At 43.6% G+C, this 23,164-nt stretch overlaps 2 protein-coding genes across 3 annotated transcripts in view; one reads left to right on the top strand and one right to left on the bottom strand.

The window, feature by feature from the left end:
* The window catches only part of NOD1 (nucleotide binding oligomerization domain containing 1), a 36,856-nt gene extending 24,840 nt beyond the window's left edge, over positions 1–12,016 (top strand). For both annotated transcript variants that reach the window (XM_004377501.2, XM_023732370.1), the window contains 3 exons: positions 2,162–2,245; positions 6,276–6,359; positions 10,554–12,016. In XM_004377501.2, coding sequence (XP_004377558.1) covers positions 2,162–2,245; positions 6,276–6,359; positions 10,554–10,626 — 241 coding nt within the window. In that variant the 3' untranslated portion in view covers positions 10,627–12,016. The remainder of the gene's footprint in view (positions 1–2,161; positions 2,246–6,275; positions 6,360–10,553) is intronic.
* A 5,213-nt stretch (positions 12,017–17,229) lies between these two features.
* Positions 17,230–23,164, bottom strand: part of ZNRF2 (zinc and ring finger 2) — a 138,127-nt gene continuing 132,192 nt past the window's right edge. Inside the window, exon 5 of the mRNA XM_023732369.1 lies at positions 17,230–18,822. The gene's annotated coding sequence lies outside the window, so the exon portion shown is untranslated. The remainder of the gene's footprint in view (positions 18,823–23,164) is intronic.

Genomic DNA, 23,164 nt, shown 5'->3' with positions numbered 1-23,164 from the left:
AGTTAGCAGCTGAGCTCTTAACCAGTGTACCACCAGGGCTCCAGCACTCAGCAAGTGGCTTAAAAAATATTAACCTTGTATTTATTATACATGCTTTTATACATCGCTTTATGTCAGGGTTTCTCAATCTCAGCACTATTAACATTTTGGTTCTGATAATTCTTTGTTGTAAGGACCATATTGTGCATTGTAGGATGTTTAGCTGCATCCCTGACATCTACTCATTAGATACCAGTAACACTCCTGCCAGTTGTGATGATCACAAATGTCTCTGGACATTGCCAGATGTCCCCTGAAGAAGGTGTTCTGAGGACAGCCCCCAGCTGAGAACCACTGCCTTCATAGATAATAATAATGTTAATGTCTAGCATTTCTTGAGTGCTGACTGAATGCCATGCACCATTCTGAGCATTTTACCTTAGCTCATTTTCACAACCACCCTATAAGCTCTGTACTATTACTATTCACATGTACAGTTGAGAAGACTCAGGCCCAGAGAAGTTAAACCACGTGTCTGAGTTCTCCCTCCTAGTAAGTGATAAAACCTGGGCATGTCTGGCTCCAAGTACTCCTACACACCATGCTCTTCTGCCTCTTCCTTTACTCCCTCATTCTCGCTACGGGCTACACAATGTTCCACTGAATGGATGTTCACAATTTACTTAATCAGTCACCCCAATTAATAGATATTTAAATTTGTTCAAATTTTTCATTATAAAAAATAACTGCAATGTATACTGCAATGTGTAAATTCTCGTGTGTATATCTTTGGACACTGCTGGTAAATTTCTAGAAGTGTAGTTGTTGGCTCAAAGTGTAACACATTTAAAATTTGGATAAACCAAAACCCATTGCTATCGAGTCGATTCCAACTCATAGTGATCCCACAGGACAGGGCAGAACTGCCCCATAGGGTTTCCAAGGCTGTAAATCTTTTCAGAAGCAGACTGCCACATCTTTCTCCTGTGGAGGGGCTGTTGGCTTCAAACCGCCGACCTTTCAGTTAATAGCCGAGTGCTTAACCACTTGTCACCAGGGCTCCAAAATTTGTATAGACACTACCAAATTGCCCTTCAAGGAATGATTCTTTATGTTTTTTCTATTCCATTCTTCTTTATCCTTCTTTCATCCACTGTCACAACAGGGTCCAACCCTATTTTCAAGTGCTTTACCCAGACCACTTCTGGTTTTAAGGGTGGTCGAGGGACTCCTCGACTGTTAGTCACTAAACTTGGGCTCTTCCTAACTGGCCTCAGAGCAAAGCACCAAGCACATTTTTTTTTTAATTTAAATATTTATTTTTGGTGAAAACAGACACAGCAAAACATACGCCCATTCAACAATTCCTACTTGTACAATTCATTGACATAGGTCACATTTGTCATGTTGTGTCATAATTCTGGTTATCTCTACCCAAATTATTTCACCACTATGAAGTTAGACTCAGTGCCCCCTAAGCTTATCAGCTATGCTTTGGAATTACTGTTGTCAGTTTGATCTCATGTAGATAAATCTTTAAAAAAGGGGTATGCTCAAGGCAAGCATTCTTTACTAATTGAGCTAGATTGTTGTTTGGTTTAATGATGGCTTCAGGGGATAGTTACTGTTCAAAGTTTAAAGATTATCTAAGGGCACTAGATTTGGGGGTTCCTCCAGTTTCAATGGGTTCAGTAAGTCTGGATTCCATAAGAATTTTAAATTCTGTTCCATATTTTCCCCCTTTTGATCAGGATCCATCTATTGAGATCCCTGATCAAAGCGAGCACTGAATACGTTTTAACGTGTAATCAGCAGGCTTTTATAGGTCTTCATATGACTAACTTTGGTAACACTATTGGTGGTGTTCAAGTGATTTGGGGGTGGTGGTGGTGGAGGAGACCTGAAAGCAAGTGTTGGTCCCCCATTTTCTGTGAAATCTGAGGGTTCAACAAGGATGAGGAGGGAGTGTGTGGCCTTGCTGTAGCAGGTTGGGTAAAAGCTGTCACTGTTTATCATCTGTGGGGTTGAGAGGTTGGGCTTGAGCCTGGCTCTTTGCTGATTCTCAGCAAGTGAGCAATAGCATACACTGGGGAGATCTGGGCTGGGGTCTTGCTTCTGGGGACTCATTTAAAAACGTCTTCCAGGCAGGACTCTCCTGAGTAAACACCCCTTTCTTTTCTAGGCTGACCAAAAATGAATTCAATGATGAAGTGGCAAAGAGCTTGGCAGAAATGCTGAAAGTCAACCAGACTTTGAAACATTTATGGTAACTCAAACAACCTTAGAATTTCAGACTATGTGACTTTTTAAATCTTTTTGAGATAAAATTCACATACCATAAAATTCACCCTTTTATAGTGTACCATTCAGTGGTTTTTAGTATATTCACAAGTTTGTGCAACTGTCACCCCTCTCATTCTAGAACATTTTTATCACCCCAACAATAACCCCATACCCACTAGCAGTCACTCCCTATCCTCCCTCTGCCCTGCCCCACCGCCACCCCAGAAACCACTAATCTATTTTCTGTCTCTATGGATTTGTCTGTTCTGGAAATTTCATATAAATGGAATCATACAATATATGGCTTTTTGTGTCTGGCTCTTTCACTTAGTATGTGCCAGAACTTCATTTCTTTTTCTGTCTTAGGTTTTTTATTTTATTTTTATTGTGGTAAAATATATATAACAAAAAATTTTCATTTTAACCATTTTTACGTGTACAATTCAGTGGCATTAATTACATTCACCGTGTTGTGCAACCATCACCACTATCTATTTCCAAAAGTTGATCACCCTAAACTGAAACTTAGTAACCCTTAAGTAACAACTCCCCACTCTCCCCTCTCCTCACCCCCTGGTAACCACCATTAAACTTTTGTCCTTATGCATTTGCATATTCTAGATATCTCATACAAGTAGGTCATACACTATTTGTCCTTTTGTATCAGACTTCTTTTACTTAAGTTCTCCAGGTTCATCCTTATTGTGGCATGTATCAGTATTTCATTCATATTTTCTTCCATTCTGTGGGCTGTCTTTTCACTGTCTTAATTTTGATGAGGTTCAATCCAATTTTACTTTTTATTTGTTGCTTGTACTTTTGGTGCTATGTCTAAGAAAGCATTGCCTAATCCAAGGTCATGAAGATTTAAAACTATGTTTTCTTCTAAGAGTTTTTTAGTTTTAACTTACATTTAGGTTTTGATCCATTTTTAGTTAATTTTTTTTAATGTAGTATGAGGTAGATGTCTAACTTCATTCTTTTACATGTGGACCTCTAGTGGACCCAGCATCATTTGTTGAAAAGACTATTCTTTTCCATTGTATTGTCGTGGCACCCTTGTCAAAAATCAGTTGACCATAAACATATGGGTTTATTTCTGGAATCTGTATTCTATTCTGTTGATCTATATGTCTGTCCTTATGCAAGTACCACACTGTCTTGATTACTGTAGCTCTATATTAAATTAAGTTTTTAAATCAAGAAGTGTGAGTTCTCCAACTTTGTTCTTTTTCAAGATTGTTTAGACTCTTCTGGGTCCCTTACATTTCAGTATGAATTTTAGGATCAGCTTGTCAATTTCTGCAAAAAAAGCCAAACTGCTACTTTTACGTCTGTTTGTTTTCTCCTTGGCTTCCAGACTTTTCTTTTATGCCTTCCCCTAGGTACCAAGCCAGCCCCTTGAGGGAAAACAGAGCTAGAACAGGGCTAGGAAGAGGATCTTGTCTGATTTGTGCATGCACGGAACACGCTGACCCTGGTTAAGGTCAGCCCCACCAGGCACAGGTGCCTGAGCACTGACAGGTTTTATGGGACCTTAGGTACTCTCCTCCTACCTGGCCCCATGCCTCGTCTTGGCTGGAGGCAGCCTACCCTGCTCCCACAAGGTGTAGGTGGTGGAACTGCTAACAGCTGTGAAGGTGGTGACGGGAAATCAGGGACACTTAACTGAATGTAGAACTCCGTGTCTAATTCCTGGCTCTATTTTTGCTCCTTTCACACAAGTGTCCAAGCTGCACTTGGGGTCATGCTCACTGGAAGATCATCATCTGCACCACTGAGCCAAGGGGTCCCAGCCTTTAGAAGGTGCGGCTGGGAGCATGAGGTCCCAGCTGCAGCAGCACCACCACCAGTAGTCATCTGTGCACCTGGGCAGCAGCAGCGATAGGAGCTCCCTTCCACTGAGAGCTGTACTAGGAATTGTGAGAACCACTTCATACGTATCCTCCCACTGAAACCTCACTTACCTATAGAGAAGGTACTCTTATAATTCCCATTTTATAGATGAGGCAACTGAGGTGCAGGTAGCTAAGTATCTTCAGAGTCCCATAGCTGAAAAAAGTGGGTGGGGGTGGGGGACTTTTTAACCACCATGCTACACTGCCTGTCTGAGGGGATAGGCCTTTTCATGCTTCATCAGTCACAACAGCATGGGCCCTATTCTTACTGGTAGAGGGCCTTCTTGGGTCAGTGCCCAGGGTTTCTAAGGGTCAGATTTTTTTTTTTTTTTAATTGTGTTTTAGGTGAAAGTTTACAGCGCAAGTTGATTTCTCATATAAAATTTTATACACATATTGTTTTGTGACATTAGTTGCAATCCCCACAATGTGACAGCATGCTCCCCCTTTCCACCTCAGGTACCCTGTGTCCATTCAGCCAGTTCCTGTCCCTTCCTGCCTTCTTATCCTGCCTCTAGACAGGAGCCGCCCATTTGATCTCGTGTATCTGATTGAACTAAGCAGCACACTCTTCACGTGTATTATTTTTTGTTTTATAGTCCTGTCTAATCTTTGTCTGAAGAGTGGGCTTCGGGAATGGTTTCAGTTCTGGGTTAACAGAACGTCTGGGAGCCATAGTTTTGGGGGTTCTTCCAGTCTCTGTCAGACCATTAAGTCTGGTCTTTTTAATGTGAATTTGAGTTCTGCTCCACACTTTTCCCCCACTCCATCCAGCCCTCTCTGTTGTGTTCCCTGTCAGGGCAGTCATTGGCGGTAGCCAGGCACCATCTAGTTCTTCTGGTCTCAGGCTGGTGGAGTCTCTGGTTCATGTGGTCCTTTAGTCCCTTGGGCTAATATTTTCCTTTTGTCTTTGGTTTTCTTCATTCTCCTTTGCTCCAAGAGGGATGGGACCAGTTGATGCATCTTAAATGGCTGCTCGCAAGCTTTTAAGACCTCAGACGCCACCCACCAAAGTGGGATGCAGAACATTTTCTTAATAAACTTTGTTATGCCATTGACCTAGATGTCCCCAGGCCCCACCCCCAGCTGCTGTGTCCCTCAAAGTGTTTGGATGTGTCTAGGAAACTTCTAAGGGTCAGATTTAGCAAGAGCCTTGTTCTACAAATAACCAGGAATGAGCCTGTGGTAAAGCGTAGCTATATCACTGCCTCCAGCTGCATTTATTTCCTGGTTGGGTTAGAAGTAGAGCTGCTCCAGGGAACATTTCAGGAATTTCCTGGCTTTCTAGCCATATCTGCAGCTTTTGTTTCATTTGGGTCATTGCCACCCAGCATAATGGGCACAGTCATAGAGGTTTATGATAAATCAGAAACGAAATTGACACTTTTCCACTGGGACCCATGAGTGGCAGCATTTGAGAACTGTTTCTCCTCCCTCCCTCTTAGATGTTGGAGAGGATGTGGTACCATCTTAGAAGCCTTTGTACCCCCAGCCCCACCCCTAGAGAAGTGGAGAACGACCAGTTGGCAGCTACTGTTAAAAATTGTCTTGCCTTTCCCTAGCTATGTGGAAGACTGCCTGTTTGCCTGATGTATTTCTCAGAATTTTTTATTCAGACAAGTTGTCTCTAAACATTTTTGATTAGGTGCTCCTGCAATAAAAATGTCAAGTGCACACATACACACACATACCCATTGCTGTTGAGTCAATTCTGGCTCATAGCAACCCTATAGAACAGGGCAGAACTGCCCTATAGGGTTTCTAAGGAGCGGCTGGTGGATTCGAACTGCCAGCCTTTTGGTTAGCAGCCGAGCTCTTAACCACTGTGCCATCAGGGCTCCGTATATATATATATATACTCATGTATTATACTACCTACGTATGAATGTACAGATATATTATGCTCACTATAAAAATATACAAATAATTAGAAAATTTCAAAGATGTCCTTTATTCTAGCGGACCTGATTAAACAATCTTCTCCAGATTAAAAGTCATGTGGACACAGTTCTTCCCTTGACCCTGTCTCTTATTCCATTATACCCTTACAACTCCCTAACGAAGGGGGCAGATTTAATCCAGTATTATGTATTTCACACAGATATGTTCTTTCAGGCTTATTCAGAACCAGATCACAGCCAAGGGGCTTGCCCAGCTGGCAGATGCATTGCAGGAGAACACTGGCATAATGGAGATTTGGTAAGACCCATCACTACTTGTAACAATAACAATAATGTAATAACAATAACAATAGTATAATAACTAATGCCAGGCACCATGTAGGGAAGTTTCCATTTATTCCTCATCTTTCCAACAACCCTGCAAAGTACATGGTACTATCTCCATTTCATGGATGTAGAAACTGAGGCCCAGAAGGGTGAAGTAAAACTTGTCCAAGGTCACACTCAAGAGGAGAAACTAGAACTCGGCCCAGACTGCCTGGCTTCGCAGTCTGTGCTTGCCTCCCCTGTGCCAGCAGCTGGATTTGAGCTGACATATGCTGTTTATCTGTTTCCTGTTTCTGCTTTGAGAACTTGCTTATGCTAGTTGAAGAAAACCACATCGTTTGCTTTCATACAACATGGAGCCCCATTCTTTATTGCCTCCCACAAGACACACACTCCCACTCAGCAGCCCCCTTTATAATTTAATTGCCTGGGTGAGGTGGGACTGGGTCCATACTGGTAGATGCATCTGTAGAATATACACGGTGTTTTTGGTAGTAACAACACTTACCACTTTTGTGTACCTGTTTTATGCAAGGTACCATGTTAGGTGCTGGGAATACAGCAATTAATGTGACAGAAGGGGCCTGGCCTCTTAAAAGTGCTGGCTTAACCAAGCTGAGAACAGAGGGTTTTGGCACTGGCCCTGTGTACCTGAACATGGGCTCGTAAGTGCTTTTGAAGTTTGCTGTCAGCTCCAGGACCGGTGACAGCCCTTCAGAGCGAGGCTCAGGCCCATGTGGAGAATCTGGTAGGGGCAGAGCTGGGTTTCCGTTGAAGACACAGACCACAGGACCTCATGCTCCCACAATGTTGAGATATATGGGCTCCCTCACTGTGAACCCAAGCCCTCAGCTCAGGGGGTAGTTTCTCATTAGCTATTTTCTTTTTTCATGACTGGGGAGAATTTCACAACTGAAAGAACCCAAGACATCAAGGTACAGCTCCCTGGCCTCAGCCCAGGGACGGATTACCCAATAAGCAAGGTACACATGGGCTTACTTGTGCTTACTTACTAATTGGTAGTGCATAATTTCACCACATCAAAGATGTTCTGAAACCCATGTGAAATTGTGCACTACCAATTAGTAAGAAAACAAAATTAAGCCCGTGCATATGTTGCTTACTCGGAGCCCGTGCATACATTGCTTACTGGGAGCCCGTGCATACCTTGCTTACTGCGAGCCCATGCATACATTGCTTACTGGGAGCCCGTGCATACCTTGCTTACTGGGAGCCCGTGCATACATTGCTTACTGGGAGCCCGTGCATACCTTGCTTACTGGTTAATCTGCCCTTGCCTCGGCTCCTAAAGCCTTTTAAACTCTGTTTTGGAAATCTCTAGTGGATCATAAAATCAGTTTGGTGGGTTGCAACCAGCATTGTTTAAAAAAATGAAGCAGAAAAGAATACCATAGTATGGAGAAGAATTATATTGTTCATCTTTTATCTTGGGCATGCATGTGAGTATGTGAGTATGGATGCTGGTTCAAAATGTAAAATGTAATTCTTATTTTGGGTCACAGTCAAAAAAACCTTTTGAACAACACTGTCATAGAGAATAGAGAGAGATTCAACAAGACTGATGGAGGACACTGGGCAGACGTGCCTAAGAAGCTGAGCCCACTCAACCTGGAAGGCATGTTAGAGCTAACGGAATGTTAGTCTGCTTTTCTCCCCTGCTGCCCTCACACACGTGACCCCTTGCCTAGTACCACTCCATTTCCTGTTCTTTCGCTTGAGCAGAACAGGCAGAGAAGAAGAGGAAGGTGGCAGGCAGGCTTCAGAACAGTTTGCAAGTGAGAACTTGTTTTTCTCATAGGAGAGTTGTAAGGATATGAAGCTGCTTTAATTCTGTCAAGCTTTAAAATATGCATTTACTGATTCTCAATGACCACTGCTCCTACATAAGGAACTCTTACATTAGGCCAGGTGTCTTTAGCTTCAAAGAAGCCTGAGATAGGCGTGCATGTAGGGGGTGAGGAGGGGAACCTGCCAGATTCTGAGAGGGCAGGACGGACAGCTGCAGTGCCAGCCTTGGGATTATCTGCAGTTCAGTGCTTGGCCTGTCCTCAGAGCTGCTCAGAGTGTGTTTCTGTCTGTGTGATTTCATGGGACTGGGCCCTGTTCAAAGGCTGCCACGCCAGACAGTTGTGGTCAAGCGGGCAGGGGAGCGGGATTCAGGGAGCGGCTCTGTTTGGAGACATCAGTGGCCAAGATGCACTGGTCTCCCTCGATTCATTATCTGTACGGACATTATGGATATTTATTTATACCTCATCCCTGTCTGAAAAGAGTTTGCAGTCTAAAGTGCCTTGATGAGTTCTGCATTAAAAGTCAGAAAGTAGCAGTGTTCAATGACTCGAACATTGTAAATGATAGCATTTATTACACTCATTATAATAGCTTTTTCATGAGGCTGTCTCCTCCAGACTGTGAGCTCCTCGACAGTAGGGACCGTATCCTGGTCACTGGTATGTCCCAGGGACAAGCACTATGTCTTCAATCATTCACTGAATAATGTGTTTGAATGTGCCAGACACTGTGCTAGCATTGAGAATTCAGTGCTGAACAAAATGGACCTGGCCATCTAGTGAGGGAAGATACATAGTTAAAAAAAAAAAAAAAAAGTTCAAATAATTACTTAATACAATTGTGATTAGTGTTATAAAGGGGAAGGCTAGGAGCGGAACCTAATACAGGATGAAGTTTTAGGGAAGGTCTACCTAAGGAAGTGGTATTTAAACTAAGCCATGAAGTATGAGTAGGAGTTAGTCAGCTGAGGCAGGAGGAAGAGTGTTCCAAGTAGGGAGAACAGCATATGCAAAGGCTCTGAGGCAGAGAGAGCAAGTCGTCCTTGAAGAACTACAAGAAGGCTGAAGTGCCATGGAGTTCAGACAGTGTGGAAGAGAGGAGCAATGGGAAGCCAAGGAGGTAGGCATAGATAGACCATAAAAGATCTGTGGGTCATAGTAAGTATTTTGGTCTTTATCCTAAAAGCAGTGGAAAGTCATTGAAGTGTTTTAAGCAAAAAAGGGATACTCAGATTTGCACTGTAAAGGACCACTCTGGCTCTTCTAGGAGAAGAGGTTTGAGGAGGCCAGAGTACATGTGAAGACACCAAGTAGTCAGCCACTGCAGTGATCCAGAAAAGAGAGGATGGGTGCTCAGACCAGGATAGTGGTGGTGAAGAAATGGAGAGGTTCCAGGGAGAAATCCTAGGGAAGTTTAGGGAAAAATAGAACTTTGTGATAGATTCAATATGAGGATGAGGAAGAAGTACCAAGGTTGATTCCAGGTCACTAAATTGCACAGCTGGATGAACAGTGGCTGTTATGGATTGAATTGTGTCCTCGAAAAATGTGTGTCTACTTGGCTAGGCCATGATTCCCAGTATTGTGTGGTTGTCCTCCAATTTAATCATCTTATGTAATTATCCAATGTGTTGTAAATCCTAACTTAGGGTTGCTATGAGTCGGAATGCACTCGACAGCAATGGGTTTGGGTTTATGATGTTAATGAGGCAGGATTAGAGGTGTTTATGTTAATAAGGCAGGACTAAATCTACAGGATTAAGTTGTATCTTGAATCAGTCTCTTTTGAGATATAAAAGAGAGGAGTGAGCAAACAGACATGGGGACCTCAAGCCACCAAGAAAGAAATGCTGGGAGTGGAGCGTGTCCTTTGGACCTGGGGTTCCTGCACTGAGAAGCTCCTAGACCAGGGGAAGATTGATGACAAGGACCTTCCCCCAGAACAGACCGAGAAAGGCTTCCCCTAGAGCCGGCGACCTGAATTCGGACTTCTAGCCTGCTAGACTGTGAGCAAATGAATTTCTGTTTGTTAAAGCCATTCACTTGTGGTATTTCTGTTATAGCAGCACTAGATAACTAAGACAGTGACCATTCACTGGGCTGGGGAACTCAGAGGAGGATTACAGAGCTAGGGAACCTGGGGAGATGTGGTTACTTTGAGGTGATGTGAGCCATCCAAGTGAAAATGTCAAATAGGTAATTAATTGGCTTCACAGGAGAGGTCTTTGAATAGGATGTATTCCTTAATTCCAGAGTCAGTGATGCATGAGTGCGTTAGGAATGCATGTTGGGAAGAACTGTACAACAGTCCTTAACACTTTACTTGGGTTCTTTGTTTTTCTCCTTTTCAACAGCCTAAATGGAAACTTGATAAAGCCAGAAGAGGCCAAAGTCTTTGAACACGAGAAGCGCATTGTCTGTTTCTGAGGGGACTTTTTCCTGTACATGGGTCTTTGCCCTGGGAGTCTCTTTAGCAGAAACTCTACAGTCATCTCATTTTGGATGTCTTAAAGGGGTCTGCTGAAATGGGACTGTCAGGCATTACACTGCCTTGATGATGCAAATTATCCTTCCTTGCAGATGCCAGAAAACAGTGTCTTGTGAGCTGTTTTAGATAATGTGAATATACTACGAAGAGACTTTAATGCATATCTGCAATTATTTTTATCTGAAACTAAAGGACTAAGACTTTGAGGAGAACAGAGGAGGCCATACATACAACAGAGAAAGTTCATACAAAGGACCAATGGGAGCGAGTATGTCTTCATCGATACTGATACTGATGTCTTCATTGAAGCATTGAGGACTTGGTGCAAAGTTTGTGCTAAGCTTCTAGGAAAAAAGATGTTCAACAAACAAGAAGTATTTTACCTGAAGTATTCCCTTCCTCCTCAGTGCTCCCTCCTGTGTTAGTATTATTCCCAATGCACAGCTGTAGATGCTGAGGTATGTATAGGGTGGGGACTTGAATCACCCAAGGTCTTGTGGAAATCCAGTGCCAAGAAAAGGGCTCATCACAGGCTTTTGTTTCAGTCCTGGAGTCTCAGTGTCTGTTTGCCGAGGTCACAGGCTGCCCTCTTAGTCGGTCTATGAGAAAATACGATGCCTTCATAATGCTGAGTTTTGTGTGGCTAAGCTGACCTCCTCTGGAAGGCCAAAGTACTATGGGCCAAGGTGCCCTGCCATAGGAAGAGGAAAAAATCGATTCCCGTCCTCCAACAGGAACAAGGCTTTTGTGGCCCTGGTATCCAAATGGAAGCTTCTCTCTCCCTTTCCCTTGATTGGCTGGGAGGGTAACTGAGTTGGAGCTGAACTGGCTGACAACCCAGCTGGCAGAGCACAGCAGTCAGACACTCAACACCATGGTGGGCACGTGGTAGATGCTCATTGCGGCGGAGCGGGGGGAGTATTACCAGATAACCTGTTCTTTTGCCAATTCATTTGTTTATAAAACACTGAAAACACTCACTAGTCTAGTTGCCTGAGTCTGAGATTTCTAAAAGGGACTCAGCCTAGTAATCACGCTGTAATCCCTGTGCTAGGTGGGGCCCTGGTGATGTGCTACGAAGGAACGTCACAGGTGTCATCAGTTTGGTCCTTCCCAGGCCTCTCCACCTACCTTGGGACAAAAAAAATGCCAAGGTAGCATGTGAGGCCTCTCTATCTGGCCTCTGAAAACATACAGGTGGCTTCTCAGAGAAAATAATTTGTGAGTCAGAGGCAGGGCTTCAAACCAGTTCATTCTGGTTTGATCCCTTACTGAGAATTTGCCTTTCCACCCTAGATATACTGAATCGGAATCTATATTTTGAATCACCTGGGGATCTTGTTAAAATGTAGATTCTGATTCAGTATATCTGGGATGGAAACACAAATTATCAGCAGGGTGTCGAACCAGGATGAACTGGTTTGAAGCCCTGGTCAAGGGAGGCTGGGGCCAGGATATGCTGAGTGGGCCAAATTTCACGGCCCTCACCACTGTAACGTGGCAGGCCCTGGCAGGCCAGGTTCCAAGTCCACCACCTCCCTCAGCTATTCACTGCTGAGTTGAGAACCCAGGTGGGTCTGTCACCCACTGTGGGAAGAGGAATTGAGTTTATAGGGGCAGCTCATGAGAGGGATAGGGTGACGGGGCCCTCCAACAAGTACCTTTGAGTTCTCAGAGTTCTCAAGCCTGGCTTTGAACAGCGGCCCCTGTCAGGAAGTTAGCGCCAGAAGTTATGGGGAAATCCTAGTCAGACAGTCATATGGTGGCAGTTTATGTAAAGGCACTACCATGGTGGTTCCTGACACCCTTCAACCTCCCCCAAACCACAGGCTGCTGCCTGATTTATCTTAATATTTGTGGACCTAGGAGGGTTAAGAGACCGAACCTCTAGGATTTATTGATCACTCACCATGTACCAGGTACTGGACGTATTTCTAATCCTAACATCCTTAGGAGATAGGTAAAGCAGTATTATTTTATAGATGCTGAAAATGCACCTCAGAGAGTTTGAGTCAAATATGTCCAGAGTCTTAGAGCTGGCAAGTAGTGAGGCCCTGATTTGAACCTCGATCTGACTCCAAACTCTCCATCACTTCTGGGGCGTTCCATTCCCCCATGTCCTCTCCTTGTTCTTTCCTCTGCTGACTCCAGACATTGTCCGCCAGGACACACACAGCCCAGCAACTCTGCCCGATTCATACTGCTCAGTCCACTTCAGGGCAGCACAGTTGCCTAAATATCTTCCATCTTGCCTAACCCTAATGAAGCCAACCACCTTTTGGAGACTTTCAAATGATTTCCCAGTCAAGGAAATAGGAACTAATTAAAACATACGTGGGGAGCTACCAACATGCCAGAAGTCTTTAAAGCCTCCAATTTTTATAGTCTCTGGACTCAGGTACATAACAAGGTAGCCTGGGAGGCCTTGGAATTCCAGGTTTCTCCCTTCTCCCTCTGCCCCCTCAGCAGCCCCCCCCCCCTTCCTAGGCCTACTTCCTTCCTTCCCTGTGTTCCCTCCAGCCTCAAACCCAATGATGAGACAGACACATGTGGCCACTTGGGCCATACTGGAATGTAAAGAACTTCCACAAAGGGTTTTGAGTTGTTTTACACCTTACATATAACTCCAGTGAGTCTTCCATCTATTGTAACATCTTCCTTCATACAATCCTGAACGCTGACCCATATTCATCCATTCACCCACTCAGTGGTAACTGTAACCTGTGGTGTACCTCCAGAGCTGGCCATGGGACTAGTGCGTTACATGTTGCTGCACTGAAGTTCTTCGGGGTGGGTTCTGCCTGAATCCACAGCTTAATAAAGCACTTCACCTTCGTCTCTCCTATGCTGCCTCCCGACACTGACTAAGCCCTGCGTGCCAGGCACTGTGCTGGAGGCTGGTGAGGAGTAGGTTTCGGATCTTCCCCAGGAATTCAACTAGAGGGAAAAACAGAGAACTAAAATCATTAACCAGGAAGGTAAGTGCCAATAGAGACATGTGCTCTGAGTTCTGGATGCATGGAAGAGTCAGGTAACATTAATGCAGTGGCAAGGCCTAATCTTCCAACACACGGCACAGTTAAAAGCAGTTCATGAGCCACAGGAGATAGTCCTACATTTGAATACCCTGCCAGGAAACAACCAGTAGAAGAAGGTGGGGATGGATTTCCAGAAGAGGCAGTCAGCGCACCTTGGGCCCTCACCAGCCTCATCACCTACCCTGCTCAGCATTGAGGTGGGTGGGAAGCACAATGGCATGAGCGTGGCATGCTGAAGGCCAGTGGTGCTCAGACGGGACTTCAGACTTGGTGAAAGAACCACACTTCTCAGCTGACCAAATTCATGTTTTATTAAACAGCTAAAACTAAACTCTTGAGAGTCTAAAACTTACTCAGAAATCACCAAACATTATTGCTCTTAACCTCTTGCCACTAAGTCGATTCTGACTCATAGCGACCCTATAGGACAGAGTAGAACTGCCCCATAGGGTTTCCAAGGAGCGGCTGGTGGATTCAAACTGCTGACCTTGTTTTTTGGTTAGCAGCTGAGCTAACTGTGCCACCAGGGCTCCTTATTGCTCTTAGAGACTATCAAAATTAAAATTGCTGCCACTAAGGAGCTAGGAACTTGTGTGGTGTTGGCTTAAGTTCCGTCTGGAAATACTTTGGTCTTCTAGATGGTGAACACTGGATTGCCTATCCCTACTGTAAAACTGAAACTGGGCTCCCAGTTTGCTGGAAGGATTCACTTTTACACATAGGTGAGTTTCTGGAAAGAGAAGTATAGACTTTTCCTAATTAAGAAAAACAAAAAACAAAAAACAAAACTGAACATAAAAAATAAATTCTATAAACTTGGGATATGGCTATTTCTTTCCATAGGACATCTTGGTTCATTTTGGAAAAGATGACAGCTCCTATTTTCTAATATATATATATGCCATGTCCATGCTGATTTGGAACTTGTGAAAAAGCCCTGTAAAGTCACCAAGTGGCCAGAGTGGTATTAGCTCTATGGAGTGCTCACTCTGCCATTTCCTAGCCACGTGACTTGGTGCCAAGTCTGAAGACTGCCAGAATCTCGATTTCATCCTTGAAAAAATGGACATCAGAGAGTATTGACCTCCCAGGGTCACTGTGAGGATTAAATGAGACAATGCGTGTAAAGCATTTAGCATACTGCCTGGCACAGGGTCACTATTACACCCCTAAACTTGACTAGCTAAAGTAGATTGAAAAGGGAGTAAAATTTCATAGCAAGAATCTTTGACTTGATAATCCCACTTCAAAGAAATAATCCTAAAGAATTTTAAATCTCTAGAACCACATTGTCTACAGGAATCACAACCACCACAGCAGAGCTGGAAAACCGAATACCTAATGGTTGGAAAATAATTAAGCAAATTGTCAAACTGATAGAATACAAATGATAATTATAAACAGTATGTATCAACATGGGAAAATGCTTGATTTACAAAACTGCAAAAGTACACTGTGACTATAACTATGGAAAAAGACGTCTCAAAGTAGGCAAAGCATGATGGTGATAGGCAAAAATCAAAGTAGCTGTATTAGCATTGTGTTATTATAAACATTTAAAATTTTTCTTTTGACATTGTGATATTGTTTTTACAACAAAAATCACTATGGGACAGGCAGAAAAAAATCAAGGAAAATTTTTTTTGAGATATTTTGATTGTTATTTGCCAAAAAGGCAACAAGTAGTCATGGCAAAAATCAGAAACTTGTTTAACATCCTCACACTTATTTTATAATTTTCTATTGTTTTTAAGTTTTTTTATACAGATAATTGGGGGCTCAAAACCTTTTTAGTGTTTAGTGCATCTAAAAGTCTTACTCTGGTCTTGGGTTCAGTTAACTCAGTTTTAAGGTAGAGAGAACCATGCTGTGATGGCCCCTGGGCCCTGCAGCTCTGCCAAAAAGTCCATGCTTCACCCTTAAACTATTATGCTCCTTAACTTTACTGGCTAAAATAGATTGAAAAGGGAGTAAAATTTCATGGCAAGAATCTGCTTGGTGACATGAGCTTCAGGCTCCTTGAGAGCCAATTCCACTCTTATTAAAATTCTTCTCCATGGACCTGTGATAATGCTCATAGTTTTGCCTTTCAGCTCCATAGCAAGGTTTTTTCTGGAAGTGAACAATTAGTTACTGGAAACAGACTTGTGCCACACCTGGAAGTGGGCCAAAATATCGATGAGCCAAATGTTCCCTCCCAGTTCAGGAGCTGAGGGGAACTGGGACACCTGCAAAGGCTTTTGGGCCTGGCTTTGTGAGGTGGTGCTGGCCTTGGCTCTGTTCTTTACTGGGCAATGAAGAAATGGATTCATCCCCCAGTATGCAGTTAGTTGGCACTTAAATGGAAGTGCTCTTTGGTAATAACGAATGAAAATTAACTGGCCAGGTTTTTCACTGACAAGGCTAGGATATTACAGGAAGCTTGATGTTGAAATTTTGGGACTTTATTTCAAGAACTACCAGCCACGTATCTGACCTTGTTGGAAAGTTCCCTAAGCTATAGTTATTAGCCAGTATGGGCAGTGCCTAAATACTGTCTAGGATGAAGACTGGAATGGAGTTTATTCCTATTCAAAGGAGACGCTGCTGACTTATACACATTGTTCTCTACTCCCAGCTGCAGGGAAGAATTCATAAATTCATACGTTGGCATCTGTTTTAAAGTGGCACTGTGCAAGATAATCACTTATTAGTGTGGAGGTATCAGTGTCTTCAAAATCAGTTTCCCTTGATTAAAAAAATGTATATATGTGTGCATGTAGGAGCCCTGGTAGCACAACGGATAAGCACTCAGCTACTAGCTAACCAAAAGGCTGGTGTTTGAACCCATCCAGCACCTTTGTGGGAGAATGACCTGGTGATATGCCCCTATAAAGATTACAGCCTAGGAAACCCTACAGGGCAGTTCTCTGTCACATGGGGTCACTATGAGTCAGAATCAATTCAACAGCAACCAACAACATGTGTTTATCCTTTGCCAAAACAAATCCAGCCTATCTGAACACATGGGAACCACTTCCTCACAATCACCTATGAAGTAGGAATTATTTCACAAATGACGAAACTGAGGACTAGTGAATATGAATATGTATCTTGTCTTACTAAAATCAGTGTCTTAGTCATCTAGTGCTCCTATAATAGAAATACCGCAAAGAAAAATTTAACAAAGAGAAATTTATTTTCTCACAGTCCAGGAGGCTAGAAGTCAGAATTCAGGGTGCCAGCTCCAGGGGAAAGCTTCTCAGCACAGGGACCCCAGGTCCAAAGGATGCGCTATGCTCCTGGTGCTTCTTTCTTGGTGGTATGAGGTCCTCATGTCTCTCTGCTCACTTCTGTCTTTTATATCTCAAAAGAGATTGGCTTAAAACATAATCTAATCTCGTAGATTGAGTTCTGCCTCATTAACATAACTGCTGCTAATCCCACCTCAGGGATTTACAACACATAGGAAAATCACATCAGGTTACAAAATGGTGGATGATCACACAGTACTGGGAATCACAGTCTAGCCAAGTTGACATACATTTTTTGGGGAAACAATTCCATCTATGACAATCAGGATGTGTATAAAAATGGGGAAAAATGTGCAAAATCCTTCAGAAAAAGGATCCTGGCAAATGTAGAATGTTGCACGTGGAAAGGACCTTGGAGCTCAGTTAGCTCAACCTCCTCATGTGACCAGTGAGGAAACTAGGGGCGGAAGGTTACAGGCTTTATTATTGGTAAAGCAAGAACTAGAACACAGACCTTTGGCTGCTTTTATTTTCCCACTGCTCTGACAGTGTTTGTGACCCTCAGTTCACTCTGCACCTGACCTTCTTTGCACCAAGCTGGTTAAACCTGGAAATACAATGAACTCTTCTTGCCCCAAGGATCTGTTCCTGGAATTTCTTTGAGAGGCCTGATCTCTCTTCCTATACCAATGATACTAAAAGTTACAGAACTCTGGAGTCACGTTTATAAGCCTCATTTACTGAGAGTCAGAAGGCCAAGAATACCCTGGAGAATGTCTGGCAACATCAGAGTAAGCCTCTACAGAGCCAAGGGCTTTGTCACTGGCCACACATTCTACGTCTGACAACCATGGGACTGGACCAGAAGTAGGTGCATTCCAAAGAGCTAGAGAAGGTCCTATTTGAGTGATTTTCATCACAAGGGGGCAGCACGTGTCCAGTAATTAATCCATTACATAAGTGGGCCAAATGATTCAACTGTGCAGGGGGACCTGGTGACTGACACATTGTTCTAGTCCAGTAAGACTCAAACCAAAGTACGTTGTGTTTAGAACAATTTTATCTTAAACCGATTCATCTGTGAGTTCAAAGACACGGAGAAGTGTAGAAAGTTAGTCTGCAGTACACTCTAAGAGCAGTATTACAGCAAGATCTCTGGGCACTGATGATGTGGGTTCAGATCCCAGCACTACTAGCAGCTGTGTGACCTTGGACAAGTGACTTAGCCTCCTGCGCCAGAATTTCCCATCAGTAAATGGGGTTGATAAGAATAATGCTTCGTCGCAGGGCTGTTTTGTTATGAGGAGTAAATGAGTTAATATATGTAAAGCACTTAGGACAGTACTTGGCATGTAGCAAGGGTTCCATAAGCAACTCTCGTTACCTAATCAGACCTCTTTCCTCCAGCCCTGCCTTAGAGAGCATCAGGGATAAGGCAGGAGAAAAGAGGAGACTGCTATGCCAGCCTTCCTACCCTCAAGAGCCTCTCCAAAACATCATCATCATTTTCAAACTGATAGCAAAGTCTAGACTTATAAGCAGCCCAGATACCACAAGCCGTTTCCAAGGCTGAATACCTGCGAGATAAGAACTAACCATTCCCTATACCTGAAATTGTCTTTAATTTTGTTAAGGGACTGCGTGTCCAGGTGACCCTGTCATATCTAGAAGCATGGACTGGGAAAGCCAAAAGCTTATTTGCATTTTGATTTGATTTCACAGATGTTGGAGTATATTATCCAGCTTTCCACACTAAAGAAAATACCATGGCTGAAGGTGATTTCTTTCTTTGAAGTCAGCATGTGGTTCTCCGTTTCTAGCGTTCTTTTCATTCACTCGTTAACACTGCTAGCGACTCCCCTGGCTGCAAGATAAATGAATGATGGGTGTCTTGAGAAAGAGCAGGAGAGTAGGAGAGGGGGGAATGGGAAGGTAGAGAGAGAATGGGAATACATGAGAAAAAAACAAAATGGGAGGGTTGGACGGGTGGGTTAACACCCGGAATCCTGATCTCCTCCCTCCATCATACCCAGTATTGCAGACTCCAGGGAATGGTCTAGTGTATCTGGGGCCCTCAGCCCAGAAGTTTTATGGAGGCAGCGGCGAGCCAGTAGCTCATCACCTACCAAGCAGCTGTGCGGGACATCCTGGCTACCCACTGCTGCTTTTGGATTTTCACTAGACAGTGTGTAGGATTTTTTTCCGTCTACTGAGACAATGCACTTGACTCATCAGTGGTCATTTACACCCTTTCACCTGAACCCTCTACGCTAGTGTTTCTCCAGGTTTTCACAATTGTCCTCTAAGGAGACTTTTTAAACATTTTCCCCCTAATTTTCTCCTCCTCCCAATGAAATTTTAATACCACAGGTATACAGGTACAGTATTTCTGTTCATGTACTGTGGTCTTTTGGAGGGCCACAACCATTGTAATATCTAAGATTTTTTTTGTCCCCAAGAACCAATTTTCACCCCTTGGGGGTGATATCACCCTATTGAGAATGCATGAGCTCGTCAAATCCTAGATAATTATTCTCACCCTTGCCATCGCCAAGAACACCTCTGTTACCCCTAGAGGCTGTTTGCCTTTCTACACATTATTCAGTTTCCAATTCAATAAATCTTAAGAGTTATAAAGTTAACATTCTCAACTTAGGTTTCTTTCTTTTTACTCTCTGTCCTGAAAAGAGTTTTAATCTGTGTGCAAAAACTTTGCTTATATGTTATCAAGCACATGCTGTTTTGGCAAGAGAAACAGTCCTTCTTAACAGAGGCAGTTTGTGTCTGAGGCACTCTGGCCCAGCAGCTTGGGTAATGAATTATGGTGACGTGACCCCAACTACTGCCACCAGGCCTTTGGGCAGAACTTGAGGCCCAGTTTGCCTTTGTTGTTCCACTTCCCCTTCTCACTTCCTGTTTCCACCACCCTCACACCCACTCCAGGAGACATGGGAATGTCCAGAATTCCTCTTTTGAAACAGAACTCAGGCCTCTGCCCAACCCAGGCTGCCTACCTCCCACATCAGCCCTCCCCATGCATCACTGCCATGCTCAGCTAAATATTAGGACATTACACTGATTCAAGGAATTCAGAATGAAATGCAACTGTCTAATAGCATTACCCCTGTCAGATAGTTTATATGTCAGATGAGGAGTCTTCAGATCAAAAAGCTCTAACTAGACACATATAAGCAAAGAAACTTCAGGCCAATTTAATCTTTGTGTCCCTTCAGTTGTCTACCCCACAATCCCAGAACAATTCCAGAACATGGCTGGCACTTCTGAAAGGGTTTGATCCCTGCAGTGTCTTAAGTAGAGCTCAGCAAGTACATCTATCCATCTATGCAATCATTCATTTTACAAATAAATATTAAATAACTACTTTGTGCCAGGCACTACATTGACTGGTAGGAATATAATGATGAGTGCCATGTTTGGGATTTGATTTTACCCTACTTACAAGTTAATAAGACTGTTACTGTTTCATGGACATTGGCACAAGACAGGAGACTCGAGGGTCAGAGACAAAGGACATTATAATTCACAGAACAGCAAACGGCATGAGCACCAGCATGTTTGCACCAGTTCCCCATGTCCCCAAGTTCCACAGAGACAGTGTGACAGAGACCAGATGGATGTTACACACGTATCTATGTGGCTCTGCATCACAGCTGAGGAACACTGAGCTTGGGGAACTGCTATTTTATAGCAAGCAGTAAGAGAGCCTGCTCTTTGTCCTAGAAGGAGACATTACTTCATGCCTCGAGGTTGTGCACTTCAAATACAGCCCTGAGGAATGGCCTGGGTAAAGAGTGGTGCAGTGCGATTAATTACTGTTGTGTGTGACCTTTCTAGCCATGGTCTTGTAACTCCTACCCAGGTGACTGTGTGATAGGGTAATTGTGGCTTACCAAGGGGATTGGTTAGTTTTGCCTTAAAAGAGAGCCAATTCTAGAGCAGACAGGAGGAGCTCACCATCACCACCAAGGAAGGAGAGATCAGCAGCACAGACCCGGCAGCAGGAGGCAGCGAGGTGAGTTTCCTGGCCCATGGAGAGAGAAAGCTGAGTGCCTTTGGTCAGAGACTGAGGGCCAGGGAGAGGCGTGCCTGCGAGCACCGTTGGAGAGAGGCTATCCTGATGAACGACCTATATATCCTGAGTCTGAAGTGCTGTTACTTCCCTAATAAGCCCCATAATCATGAGAGTGATCTGTGAGTTGTGTGGCCATTGCAATAAATAATCGAACCCAGCAGAGAAGTGGAGAGTGTTGTGGGAGGGACAGTTGGTGTCAGAATTGGTAAAGATGGTGGAGAGAGAAGGTGTGTCTGACCTCCACCTCACAGGAACCAGCCTTGGGTGCTTTATCTTGGTTCTCCTTCCCCCTTGTGAAGTTAGAGGAGGTCAAGACACCGCCCCATGCTGTTTTTACAAGTGGTCAGTCAGCCCTTGCGCTCTTGACATAGCAGCAGGAATGCATGGGAGTGCTCAGGGCCCATGGCAGATTGCCTCTCCCAACAGTGGGCCTCATAGCACTTACAGTCTAGTGGGGAAGATGGATATTTAATCAATAATCAGGATAAAGGTCAAATTACAACCATGATGAGGGTCTTGAGGAGAGGTACAGGGGCTTTGTGGGCCTATCATAAGGAGCATTGATCTCCCTTGCAGTCTTCAGGGATGTGATCTGAATGGGAGAAAAAGGGTCTAGACAGATGAAACAGCATGACCAAAGGCCCCATGGCTACAGGGAGCCTGGTCATTGTAACTGGAGCACAGAACACAAGAAGGAATATAGTACGAGTGGGGCTGAGAGGTAGAAGACAGGGATCCACTCCAGGATAGGCCAGTGTTTCTTAAAGTGTACAATGGACCTGTTAGCAGGTTGTGAAAACAATTTAGTGCATGCCCAATTAAACTGGGGCTTAAAGAACAAGCCTGGGGTGGTGATAAAAATTTGGGATTCAACAGCATATAGACAGTATTGAAGTTGTGGTCATGGATGTGCCAACTTAGGAAGAGAGTACAGAGTGAGAAAAGGACCAAGGACTGAGTCTTGAACTCTGTCATTTAAAGACAAAGTGAAGGAGGATGAGCCTTCAAAGAAAACTAAGAAGAGGCCAGAAAGATTGAAGGAAAAACAGGAGGGTGTGGTGTTATGTAAATCGATGGAGAATAAAATGGTCTCAATAAGGAGATTACAGTCAACATTGTTGAATGTTTTTGAAAGGTCAACATAAGACCAGTCCTGAAAAATGCCCATGGATTTAGTGACATGAAGGTTACTGGCCCCCTTAAAAAGAGCTGTTTTAAAATGATAACAGGGAAGCCAGGCTGGAGTGGGTTCAGCAGTAATTGGGAGATGAGGTTATCTTTCAAGAAATTTGATGTGAAGGAGACAAAATAGGACAGTAGTTCAAAGGGTATATGGAGTCTAGAGAGGGTTACTTTGTCTTAAGATGAGAGGGAGCTAAGTGTTGATGAGAAAGATGTGACTTGAGAGAGAGGTGAGTATAGGAGAGAGAAGCAGTAACTGAGGATGTGAGGCTCCTGAGAAGGTAAGCTGGGATGGGACGCACAACACAGGTGAGAGAATGGACCTCACATAGGCAGAAGGGCTGCTCCTTCACTGTAACAGTCAGAAAGGAGCAGAAGAGAGCTGAAGACAAGATGGTTGCATGAGGTACTGTAGTAGGATAGTGAAACCACCATCAGTGTCCACCATTATCCCAGGCATAAGAATATGTTTCTTCCAAATTTGAAAAAATTTTCAGGAGTATTTTTGTCTATTTCAATTCCTTCTGTGTTTGCAAAGAAAGGTATTAAGTAACAAGCATTGCAATCTCCCTGCAATTTCCTCTCCCCAGGGGGAAGGCTCTAAGGTCCACCATCATTGAGTAGAATGAAAGAGGTTGGGGAAACCAAGAGATGATAATAATAGCAGCAAACTCCTATAGAGTGCTCAGAATATACCAAGACGTCTTCTAATCATTTATACTCATTTTTGTGTGTGTGTGTGTTCCTCATAATAACCCTATGAAGTTGAGAAAACTGAGCGACCAAGAGGTTAAAGTAACTTGCCCAAGGTCTCACAAAAAACAAGTGGAAGAGTTGGGATTAAAACACAGGCAGTCTTGCCGCTGAGTTTGTGTTTAACCACTTATGCTATGCTGCTGCTGCTACTGTTAATTAAGTACATAACAACAAA

The sequence above is a fragment of the Trichechus manatus genome, unplaced genomic scaffold (genome assembly GCF_000243295.1).
Source record: "Trichechus manatus latirostris isolate Lorelei unplaced genomic scaffold, TriManLat1.0 scaffold00050, whole genome shotgun sequence".
Lineage (NCBI taxonomy): Eukaryota > Metazoa > Chordata > Mammalia > Sirenia > Trichechidae > Trichechus > Trichechus manatus.
The sequence above is the reverse complement of the archived record's forward strand: the minus strand, read 5'-3'. Positions and strand labels throughout refer to the sequence as shown.